A 12834-nucleotide genomic window follows, 5' to 3' on the forward strand; every position below is an offset into this window, starting at 1 on the left:
AATAAAGATGAAATAAAATAATGTTGGCACACCACTTTAAAGTGCCCGGCACATACAGTGCCCATTAAATGGCAATCATTTTATAGGCCTTTGGCAGGAGGCTAGTAGGACAGATCAGAGTCCCAAGGGAATGGGAGCTGACAACTTATCCAGATCCTAGGTCTGGATTCTCGCCACATGGACTGGAGCTGGGGGCTTCCCCGGTGGCTCAGTGGTAAAGCATCCTCCTGTCAATGCAGAGATGTGGATTTGATCTCTGGATCGGTGAGATAACCCTGGAGGAGGAAATGGCAACCCACTCCAGTCTTATTGCCAGGGTAATCCCATGGACCGAAGAGCCTGGCGTGCTATAGTCTATGGGGTAACAGAGGCAGACGAGACTGAAGCACTCAGCATGCAGGGACTGGGGTTGAGGACAAGAGTACCAGCAAGGAAATTATAAGTACATCCAGAAAGAAGTCCTTGCACCTAGAATGGGATTTTGCTGGTAAGGAAAGTATGGGTGACCAGGTGCTCACTCCAAAGGGAGTACAATTCCAAGTCTGTCTGTAGTGATGGGGACTCCTAATATACTAGCTTTCCATTGCCTAAACCCACAGAGAGGCATCGCCTACTCTGCTAGAGTTGTGGGCAAAGGGTCAATCCTGAGCCAGATGACCAGTGTTACCCCAAGAGCCAGTCAAACCTGACCATCCACCAAATGGTTAAACACGTGTAACCATTTCTAGTTTTTTAATGTTTCACTGCAAACAAGATAGACTGCAATTGTGTATAACTCTACAGCAGCATTTCATCTAGTACAGTGGCTATGCAAGCAGCAGAATGGCGACTATAAAGGAATAATGGGGACTTTCAGAGAGGGGACACAGTAACCTGCGAAGGTGCCACAAAGCTCTGAAGCTTTATGTTTCCTGATTCTAAGTGTCTTTTTATTAATAATTACAAAGTTCATCATACTATTTGCCTATTCCTTCTTGATTTTGAACTTCCTGTAGTACACTGGTGATAAGTTTATTTCACACGTTGTTTGGTATATTTCAAATAGAGAGTAAATGGGATTTTCAGACTGATTAGAGGTGGACGTGAAAGAACAGAGTGAAGGATGATGGGAAGGTTCCAGACCTGTACAACCAAAGGAGGAGAACTGTCATTTAGATAGAGAAGAAGGAATATCTGCAGTTTTGGAGGGAAATCAATAATTTGATTCTGAACAGTTAAACTCTACATGCCTAATAGACATTGAAATGGAGAAGTACAGTTAGCAACAGATTATAAGATAGTGGAATTCTGGGGAGACACACAGAGATAAAAATTGATTGGCCAGTGTATTAAAGACACAGGATTGAATGAGATCACACAGAGCACTGACTTTGATAACTTCTGACCTCAATCCAGAATACAAAGTATATTTTCCATACTGACCAAATACATGTGTATAACTTAAAAGTTTCAAGAAGCAAATTTACCCTCCTTTTATTTTGTTGGGTTTTTTTGTTTTTTTTTTTTAAACTTCTGCTCGCAACTCAGTTGATTTTTTAACTGAGTCCTGGTTGTGTCCTACAGTTTGAAAATCACTGAAAGTTGCTGACTAAGGACATTAACTACATAATTTCTGGCAAAAGAGAAATCCAAAGGCTAGTCATGTGGCACTTTAGAAAGGAGAAGATCAGCAAAGGAAACTTAGGAGCAGCCAGAGGTAAGAGGGGAAACAAAAGAGGGGAATCCTAAAGCCTGAAGGAGGAGAGTGCTGCGGGTGTGCCACTGGTCCTGAGAGGCTGAGTACAGTGAAAGCTGACCTTTGGGTTTGGCGGTACTACAGGCTGTTGAGAGCTTGAGAACAGAGCATTTAAGACAGTGCTAGGCTGGGACAACCCTGAGGGATGGGGTGGGGAGGCAGGTGGGAGGGGGGTTCAGGATGGGGGACACGTGTATGCCCGTGGCTGATTCATGTCAACATATGGCAAAAACCAGCACAGTATTGTAAAGTAAGTAGCCTCCAATTAAAATAAAAATTTTTTAAAAAGACAATTCTAGGGATACAAGCTTGGTGTTTTTCAAGTTTGAGTTTCGAGGTAGTAAATGGTGACAGCAAGTAGCAGGTTTTTTGTTGTAAAGAGAAGCAGGGGAATGGCACAACAGCAGGCAAAAGATGTGGGCGTTAAGGTTTTCTGTTTAAATATTTATATGTTAATAGAAAGGGCCCAGTGATAAGGAAAGTGGTGCAGGAGAGTGAAAGAAGGGGTCAGTCATCTGTGGATAGGTAAACAAGGGCTGGTGAGCAGACAGATATGGTTAGCTCGGTAGACTTGTTTGAAGCATGTGGAATTTCTTCTCCAGTGATTCATAGCCTAATTAAAAAAAAAAAAAAAGCTGAGGGGGAGAGATGCTGCTCTTGGTTTCGGGAGAGGGTGCAGATCGCCCAGGAGAATATGCTGCAGCCCCACCCAGCGCAGCCCCATGGTTCCTCCCATGGAGTGCTATACCTTTCCCTTTCCTGACTTCCATCCTACATTCTGTTTCTACACCATCCCCAGTATGAGTTTTCGAAACTTAAACCCAGTTTTCTCGATGCAGAATAAAGCCCAAAGTTCTTGCCTGTAGACCACTCCAGGAAACAGCCCTTTACCTCCTGTCATCTGCCTCACTTGCTTTGCTCCAGCCCCCAGGCCTCTCTGGCATTTCTTCATTCAGTTCAGTCGCTCAGTCGTGTCCGACTCTTTGCGACCCCATGGACTGCAGCACACCAGGCTTCCCTGTCCATCACCAACCCCAGGAGCTTGCTCAAACTCATGTCCGTCGAGCTGGTGATGCCATCCAGGCCTCTCATTCTCTGCTGTCCCCTTCTCCTCCTGCCTTCAGTCTTTCCCAGAATCAAGGTCTTTTCCAACACTGGCGCTCTTTCTCCACTCTTCTCGAGCAGCATACTGGGCACCTACCGACGTTTCAGCGTCCTGTCTTTTTGCCTTCTCATACTGTTCATGGGGTTCTCAAGGCAAGAATACTGGAGTGGTTCGCCATCCCCTCCTCCAGTGGACCACGTTTTGCCACACCTCTCCACCGCGACCCGCGCGCGTTGGGTGGCCCCACAGGGCACAGCTCATAGGTTCATGAGTTAGACAAGGCTGTGATCCAAGGGATCAGTTTGGTTAGTTCTCTGTAATTGTGGTTTCCATTCTGTCTGCCCTCCTTTCTTCATTACCTCAGGCAAGGAACACTTTCTCCCCATTTCTTCACTTGGTGACTCTCGTTAAATGTTAACTTTCTCATAGTGACTGTACGTGACCACCCTTTTTAAAACAGCACTCATATCTGTCACCCTTCTCGGACTGGTTTCTGTCTTAGCACTTACTACCATCTGTGGCTGAGACATTTCCAGCTCATGAACTATCCATTCCCCACCCCCACAATTCTTACAATTAGGTAGGGCCATACGCCTAGCTCCGACCAACGGGCTGTGAGCAGAAGGATGCTTCTATGCTTCTACGCAAAAGCATACTGGAGCCACCGTGCACGCCTCCAGCTCTCTTCTGCTGCTGCAGCGATCTCAGAGATCACGTGTTGCACCAGCAGGCCGTACAACAGAAACAGCCTGAATCACCGAGTCACCCCACCAGGCAGGCAGCTGCCTGAGGAGCTGCAGGCGTGAGGAGCAAACGTTGTTGTGTTAAGCCACTGAGCTTTGGGGGGGGTTACCACATCATAACAGCGTCTATTTATTATGGTCTGAATCATGTCTCTTTAAAATTCACATGTTTAAGCCCTAAGTCCCAGTACCTCTGAATGTGACTGTATTAAAGAAAGGCCCTTTAAAAAGGTGCCTAAGTTACAGTACGGTCATTCAGGTGGCCTCTCTTCCGTTATGTGTGGGCGTCCTCGTAAGAGGAGGACAGAGGCCCACAGAGGGGGGACAGCGTGAAGACTCAGGGAGCAGGCCCCTATCTGGGCACCGCGGAGAGAGGCCTCACAGGCGACCAGCCCCGCCAGCTCCTTGACCTCAGACTTCCGGCTTCCACCTGGCAGAGAGCACTGTTTCAGCCAGCCAGTCTCTACGGTGCGTTGTCACGACGGCCCGCGTGAACGCACACACCCTAACACCAGTGCTCTACCTGGCATGTTTCCTTCTGCCGTTTCCCTTCTCTAGAATATAAGCACACCAGGAAAGCGCGCTACGTCCACAGCCTTTAGAGCAGCATCTGACACCTAACCGCACAGAGGCCCAGTAAATGTCGAATGAATGAACCCTGTATTTAAATGGAGTTTAGACTGAGGGGAACCCTTAAACTGTTATGAGTAGAGATAAACTGGTAAAACCTACTTTGGAAAACTCATTACTCTCATCTAATAGGTCTGTGATCCAGCAACTCCGCTCTTAGACACAGACTCCAAAGAAACGTGTGCACATGTGCTCCAAGAGACGCACGTGCCAACGTCCACAGCAGGGCTGTGTGTAATGCTCAGAAACAACCCAGACGTCCGCCGACAGTGGAGGGAAGAATTGTCGCAGAGGCATAGACCGGGTTGGCCACACCGTTCGGGTTTTTCTGTAACATGGTACAAAAAAATCTGAATGAACTTTTTGGCTCCCTTCAGAGAAGAGGGGTAATGACTGGGGAAGGGCAGGAAGCAGGACTGAGCTCTGGGCTCGTGTTTCTTAACATGGGCAACAGTGTACACAGTGATTTGCTCTGTGTAATGTATTTTGTATATATTCACTTTTCTGTGTTTTTAAATGGTTAAAAATGAAAAAAAAATCAAAATGCAGGCTTTGTCTAGGGGACCAACCATCCAACAGAATTATCATGATAAGAGAATAGAGGCAATGCAGAGATTTATTTTTTAAATTAAATCCCTGAGCTACAGAAAATGTTGAGACTTCAAAACAAGTAGACACACCCGACATCAAGAAAAACTCATGCAAGTGAAATCTCAGACATCTAAAAACTAAGACAAGAATCTGTAAAGTCTCCAGAAACAACCAAATTAAAAACAAACCACCTTACTATCAAGCCCTAAGTATTAGGCTAGCACTAGGGTCCTGTCAGCAACACTGCGTACATAAGTCAGTGGCCAGCTGTCTTCAGACTTTTGAGGGAAGACTTCTAGACCCAGGCCAACCACCAGTCAAGTGTGAGGGCATATGAAAGACACTTATACCCGTCAGGAAGGCCTCAAAGCTGCTATTTCCTAGGCCCTCTGAGATTTTCCTCAAGGATCCTGAACAAGAGATGAAAAGAAACACTTGTCTAAGTTGGTGAAGTTTGAAGGGGGTGTGTTAAGACTGGATGGTAATATAAAAGTCAATACTGATTTCCTTTTTCAGAGAGTTGGATGGAAGTTGTATAGGAGTGTCCTTAGAGGAAATAAACTCTGGAATCTTTATTGCTGGATGGGCATCATGTCTGCATGTTACTCTTAAATGGTTCAGAAAAAGACTTAATGAAAATGGTCATATACACTCAAAGAGAGTACAAATATGAAAAATCAACAGCTAAGGAAGCAGTGAAAGGACTGTGGGCATTTTTTCCCCTTTGCTTATAACTTTTCTGTAAATTTAAAAAGAATTTCAAAATAAAACAGGCTAAATTAAGACAGAAGGCAAATGATTATGTGAAGAATGTCTTCAAGACTAATTCATAGGGAATTCTCTAGCAATCCAATGGACTCTGCGCTTTCACTGTCAAAGCTGAGGGCCAGGGTTCATTCCCTGGTTGAGGAACTAACACCCCATAAGCCATGTGTGGCATGACCAAAGTGAATGAATTAATTAATAAAATTAAATTATTTTAAAAAATGAAGAATTCATAACAAACAAATATGATTGAGAACATGAACATTCTTAATCTGATAAAAAGTAAGTGCATTTTCTTTATCACATTAAGAGAAAAAGCAACTGGAAACAAAACAAAACCCCATGAGCTGTACAAAAAAGGAATAAAAATGACAAAAATATGTATATTTTTGAGCAAAAGAAAGGAATTAAGGGAAAGCCCATTCTAGCATCCCTGAATTATGGAAAAGAAAATATCATACTATCATACTATTTCTTCAATAATATTTCTATAAATTTAATATTTTAACTTATTTGTTGCCTTTTAATGTAAAATCAACCTGAGAGCACAGCAGAAAAGACTATATAATCACTTACAGTTGGTTTAACGAGGGTTTATATGCAATGCTTGAGAGCAAGGATGGACGGACGGACAGGAAGGCAATTCCTGCCTTCACGGACTCGCCATCTCATGCAATTCAAAGGATAGCACAAGTGTCAAAATGATACCATGGTATATTCTGTGAAGCAAAAGTATTAATGTAAGAGAGAGGGTACTGACTTAGAGAGAGATCAGGGAAGCCTTCCTTCAGAAAGTAATGATGGAGCTGGCATCTGACAAAATAGAATAGGTGTTAATGGGCAAACAAGCTAGGAAACTAAACGTTAGTGTGGGCAAATCCCAGGAAGCGTGGGTAAGACAGTGCGGCATGAGGCCGGAGAAGCAGACGGGAGTGGAATACAGGGGCCTCACTAGGAAGGAGGGTTGGGAGTCGAGTCTTTGAATAAGAACACAAGAAGTCACTGATACATTTTGACGCTGATGTGCTTGATTTCTTGGTTCTCTAAGAACAGTACGTTTAAGAATATAAAATGGGTCATGAAGGGCACAGCGCTAAATTCAAGGAGCTTGGTGAGGAAGCTACTGCGATGGCTCGGGTGAAAGCTATGGCAACATGGACTACGGTTAACTGCAGAGGAGTCGGTGAATTTGAAACCTTCCCTGGTGGCTCAGATGGTAAAGAATCTGCCTGCAGTGTAGAAGATCTGGGTTCTATCCCTGGGTCAGGAAGATCCCTGGAGGAGGAAATGGCTACCCACTCCAGCATTCTTGCCTGGGCAATTCCGTGGACAGAAGAAACTGGCAGGCTATAGTCCATGGGGTCACAGAGAGTCAGACAAGACTGAGGGACTAACATTTTCCCTTTTTTCAATGTAACCCAGCTGACGACTGTGGGCTAAATACGTGTCTCCGCCAAATTCCTACGTTGAAGCCCTAAACCCAGTGAGGATGTATTTGGAGTAAGGAAGTAATTAAGATTAAATGAGGTCGTAAGAGTGAAACTCTGATCCCATGGTATTAATGTCTTTTCTTTAATCTTTATTGATTTGCCCTCGATGGGTCTTAGTCGTGGCACGCAGACTGACTCTCTTAATTGTGGCTCAGAGGCTTAGCTGCTCCAGAGATGTGGGATCTCAGTTCCCTGAAGAGGGATCAAACCAGTGTCCCCTGCACTGCAAGGCAGATTCTTAACCACTGGCCCACCAGGGACATCACGCTATTAATGTATATCTTCATGAGAAGAGACGTCAGAGTTCCACGTGCACACACTAAGGAAAGGCCATGTCTGAAAGCAGCTCTCCGCAAGGCAGAGAGAGAGAGAGGAGGGCTCACCAGAAGCCCAGCCTACTGGACCTTGACCTGGGACTTCTAGCCTCCGGAACTGTGAGAAAATTAACTTCTGTGGCTTAAGCCACACAGTCTGTGGTATTTTGTGATATGGCAGTATGAGCACTGGACTAGCGCACCAGAAACTGGGGAGTAAAAGTCTAAAATGTGTTATCACGCTAAACTCCTTACCTGTAACAATGTGGTGTCGAAAATAATGTCTGCTTACCTTGGCTACTGTCATGCTGGTAACCACCAAAAAAATAAAATTAGAAATCATTACGAGATTGGGGAGGTATTTGGTGAAATCTTTACTTTCATTTTTCATCCTTTTATAGCTTTCCTGAAACTATGTAATTTACTTTCACCACTTTGAAAGGTCAACACAATTTTCACAGACAAGTGAACGCCTCACACTTTTTCCCTGCAATCCAGCCACTCACATCTACTTTCACAGTTTTTGTTGTATGTAACCTTGTCAGTTTTCAATCAGCTTTCTTAACCTGTATAAATTTAGTTTCTACTTGTTAGAGTTACATTTTTCTTCTGATACACATTAAAAATATATAATTATTCTTAAAATGTTCAGCTGTGTACCACTTAAAATCGTCTCATGTTCCAGGAGTGGTACAGGGGTCACAATTTGGAAAACACTGCTAAATGCAAGACTGAATTATCTGTCATAATGGTATAAAACCATAGAATTAAACATGTATCACAAAATTAATTCCTGTCTTTTTCATAACTAAATACCTCCATAAGTCACAACACTTATAACATTTTTAAACATCCTAGTGTGTAAAATTCCCATATCAGAATGACTAAAATTCACTGAACTTAACTATGTGAAGGAGAAGGCAGGGGCACCCCACTCCAGTGCTCTTGCCTGGAAAATCCCATGGATGGGGGAGCCTGGTGGGCTGCCATCTGTGGGGTCACACAGAGTCGGACGCGACTGAACGACTTCACTTTCACTTTTCACTTTCACGCACTGGAGAAAGAAATGGCACCCCACTCCAGTGCTCTTGCCTGGAGAATCCCAGGGACGGGGGAGCCTGGTGGACTGCCGTCTATGGGGTCACACAGAGTCGGACACGACTGAGCGACTTCACTTTCACGCACTGGAGAAAGAAATGGCAACCCACTCCAGTGTTCTTGCCTGGAGAATCTCAGGGATGGGGGAGCCTGGTGGGCTGCCGTCTATGGGGTCACACAGAGTCGGACACGACTGAAGCAACTTAGCAGCAGCAGCAACTATGTGAAATATTTGCAAGTTAAAAGTTAAAAATTTTCAGACATTTTTAGTGCTGCTAAAACCAAATGCTTACTGTTTTTAAAAATCCAGAAGCTAGATTTTATGTTATATAAAACAGTATAAATGCATTTATTTTTATCATGGTTTTACTAGCAATGCAAGGATAGATCTGAGGTCTCTAAAAATTACGATCACTTCCTCATAAGAATTTAAGACATTAAGAAATGCCTCCCAATAATTATATAATACCTTGAATTAAATTGGTTTATTTCTCAGTGACTTAGAAATTAGTAAAAAGACTCAACTTTGACCAAAATCTTCGGTAAACTTAAAGCAAGAGTGATTTCCACAATGCATGGTCTTGGTTTAAAAAGCACAATGCACTAAGCTTATATCAAATGTGTCCTAAGCATTCATTTTCATCTATAGAATAAAATGCTTTGGCCCATTTTTCAGCAGCCTATCCACATAACATAGAGTTCTTAAGATTTTAAATATCTAAAGCACAGGTGGTCTTGATAAAGGGAAGAAAAAGTGAACTGCGTGACACAGAAATATTCTTCACTAGCCTGTACAGATAGCCCCCCTTAGAAAGTATGCTATTAACCCTTAACAGCAGAGGGGAGTAGAGGGCTTCCCAGCTGGCACAGTGGTAAAATATCTTCCTGCCAATGCAGGAGACAGAAGAGATGTGGGTTCGATCCCTGGGTCAGGAAGACCCCCTGGAGCAGGGAATGGCGACCCAGTCTAGTGTTTCTGCCTGGAAAAATCTCACACACTGAGGAGCCTGGTGGACTGCAGTCCACGTGGTTGCAAAGAGTTGGACATGACAGAGCACAAGAAATAGAGGAAGGGTAACAGAAATCTCCGTTTTGTTCACTTCTGTATTAGCCCCTAAGACCCTGATGCTGGGAGGGATTGGGAGCAGGAGGAGAGGGGACAACCGAGGATGAGATGGCTGGATGGCATCACTGACTTGATGGACGTGAGTCTGAGTGAACTCCAGGAGTTGGTGATGGACAGGGAGGCCTGGCGTGCTGCAATTCATGGGGTTGCAAAGAGTCGGACACAACTGAGCGACTGAACTGAACCCATGCACATCCCACCCGGGTTGGACCAGAGTTGCAGAGTCCACTTGGGTTACCTGTTAGCTATTTGCCAGGGTTCAGCATCAGATTCAACTAAGCTTCCATAAAGCAAGCAGCCTCCTCAAACCTTGAATGCTGTATTAGTTACATCTGAGGAGCAGGATTCTTATACTGTAAAAGAATTCTTTTATACTGATAGTCATTTTTTCCAAGCAGGATAAATTACTGATTTATTTAAATGGTTTTATTTTTTAAGTATTTATAAGAGAAAATTATTGTAAATAATCAAATCAAAATCATAATGAAATTGAATATTTATTTGAATTTTTCCTGGTAATAGCACTCAACATAAGAAAAACAAACCAAGCTGTGAGATTTTGTTTTCAATATACTCATTTTTCAAAAAGTGAAAAGTTGGGTTCTCTATTTAATGGCAACAAATGGGACTACCATTCAAAAAGCAGTATTTTAAGAGAGATATACTATGATTAACATGATGTGTTTTGTACTGTAGAATGGAGACATATCCAAACGCCAGTCTGAATATAGAAGAAATACATGTGTTAAAACCACACTGGAAAACCAAATGTTCTTCTTTATAAAAAGCTTGACATAAAAAGGAACTTGCCAGTAAACTCAATGAACTTTCACGTATAGGTTTTTTTTAAGTCGCACCCACACCACCCCCACAAAAAAACTGTAGATTTGAGTAGAGCCATTACATGACAGCTCATTTCTGTGCAACATGGAAGCTGGCTACACAGTCAATGCTAGCTTCCTAAAGTGCATCTCTTGAAGACTTCTCTAGTGAGACTGCAATATCGGGTACACAACACTGAACACAAGACCTGTAACGACAGAGCTACATCATTCGAACGGTTTGAAACCACTTTTTAAACTTTTGATTCACCAAAGAATAAAGGTGTCAAATACAGTAGTTTTCTCACTCTCCAACAGGGTACATAATAAGCTTTTGTTATTTGGCAAGTCTTTGGGAGTCGTCTAAACAACATCCCCTCTGTCACTGTAATGCGGCTCCTTGTGCAAAACAGTGAGGCGCAGAGCAAGAGTTAGATTTTCGGAAGCTTCGGTGTGTTGACCGCAGGATTTGCCTCCTGTAAGTATCTCCTCCCTGCACTCTTGTAATCATAGGTGCAGCTGTGAGTCTCTGCATACCGATGAGATGCACAGAAGTTGCTTCCACATCTAAAGCACAAAAAAAGTTTATGTGAACAGCCACATTTCTATAAGAGCCTCCTCTCTTTGGGAGATCAAGGCTTGACTTCGGGTAGTCCAACAGGAGCCTTTTGGTTCTCTTTAGCAATTCAGAATTGACATTTCCCTTATACTTATAAACAAGCACAGGCACCTCCCCCCCAAAAAAGAACAAGTCAATTGTCCATGAATGTGCAAGTGTCAAATAGAGAACCTCCTCTGAAGTGAAAGAGTCTGTAGGCCTTTATGAAGCAGTAAAACTGCGAAAGCCAGTGCATGCATGTGCCGCCTCCTTGCGTATCTAGGAAGCCTGGGCAGACTGGATTTCTGAGAAATTCAGTCTACTAAGAAAATCAAATTATGTGAAGCCTAACTATGCCATGAAAGGATTTTAAAGTATGTCAGCAACAAGGTGAGCTGTTTCCATTTGAACAGAATACACTCTAAAAAGCCGCAGCTTTACTTAATGCCTGGCCTCAACCTAAGGGCAGGCACCATCCTGGGAGCATATTAATCAATACTACTAAATAGTTATTGGTAGAAAAAACTCATTATTTTTGTTAACATATTATTCATCTCTTTTGAAACAAAAGTGTACCATAGAATTAACAGTACATTAACATTAAACTTAGTCCTTTTTATTCAATTTAAAATAGAATCTTGGAAGAGGCATTCTCCCAAGCTACATTCAAAGAAAAACCAAGTCTGTCTATCGTAAGACAAAGAGAACACACTCTTCCATTGGTTTATGCATCCTACTTTAGAGGGCAGGAGAGGGTCTCAGGAGTTTGGAAATGCATAGCCTATCTATTTGCTCTTTACTTCAGCCAATAAGGAGTTCAGCCGAGGACTGCTATTTGAACATCATCTAAACAGTCTTATGAAGAGGCAATTTAAAGAGCATTTTCTACTGCGTCCCTAAGCTGGGTCACCACAAAGCAAGCATCTCCGCTTTTCAGCTAGCCAACCTGCCTGCACTCGTAGCTAGTAGCCAGTCCAGTTTTCTTTCCACAAAGGAAACAATGCTTTGTTGTCTTCTTTGTTTGAACAGGGGCTTTCACAGGTGGGAGGTGATGAGTACATTCTCCTGTTCAGAGAAAGGACACCTTGATTACTACAGAAATAAAATTCTAAATGTGAAATACTATAAAACAAAACATTAAACACATTCCTGTCACGGCAAACCTCTCAGCCATAAATATTAATTCGTGCTTTTTTATATCTAAAATTATTTACAGAGTCTGTAATGGAGATGAACTAGAACTGTTACTTCTCTTAAGACATGCTAATTTCTACTAAGACTTTTTTTTACATTTTTATAGATATCAACACCTTTCTGATTATTTCTGAAGGCAATATGTATATTTAAAGTACACTAAACTTTGACAGAGAATCAAGAAAAATGTCTGGCTCAAAATCGTATTTATGAAGCTTCTGAGGAACAACATAGGTATTAAAATCACCCTGTTCTTTCACACCAAGAAAGAGCATGAGGACATCATGAAACTGAGCTCTTGGTGCTGATTATACCACAGAAACTAAATGCACCGAGCCATCAGCAAATTATTTAAAGCTTCAATTCATCCATTTTTAAGATAACAGGACATGTATTTTTCTCCCTAAGTTTCTAAGTGTTCAAAGGTCAACTCAGTTCTCACAATAAAAAGCATTCTGAATTTTTAAAATAATATAATTATATAAAATACGGTATCATCAATAGTGACTTGTAGGGTGCACTGTTCAATTTCACAATACCACAACCATTCCAAAACTATTTACTAGACTCTGGGCTATAGCACCAGGTTGATTTTTAATCTTACATATAAGAGCACATCTGCTA

At 42.4% G+C, this 12834-nt stretch overlaps 1 protein-coding gene across 1 annotated transcript in view; it reads right to left on the reverse strand.

Annotated features, from left to right (window-relative positions):
- Positions 1-10153: 10153 nt before the first annotated feature.
- Positions 10154-12834, reverse strand: part of ZFAND4 (zinc finger AN1-type containing 4) — a 57055-nt gene continuing 54374 nt past the window's right edge. Inside the window, exons 11-12 of the mRNA XM_052640032.1 lie at positions 11967-12081; positions 10154-10985 (exon numbers count right to left, since the gene is read on the reverse strand). Of these exons, the coding sequence (XP_052495992.1) occupies positions 10850-10985; positions 11967-12081 (251 nt within the window). The 3' untranslated portion in view covers positions 10154-10849. The remainder of the gene's footprint in view (positions 10986-11966; positions 12082-12834) is intronic.

The sequence above is a fragment of the Budorcas taxicolor genome, chromosome 5, assembly GCF_023091745.1.
Source record: "Budorcas taxicolor isolate Tak-1 chromosome 5, Takin1.1, whole genome shotgun sequence".
NCBI lineage: Eukaryota > Metazoa > Chordata > Mammalia > Artiodactyla > Bovidae > Budorcas > Budorcas taxicolor.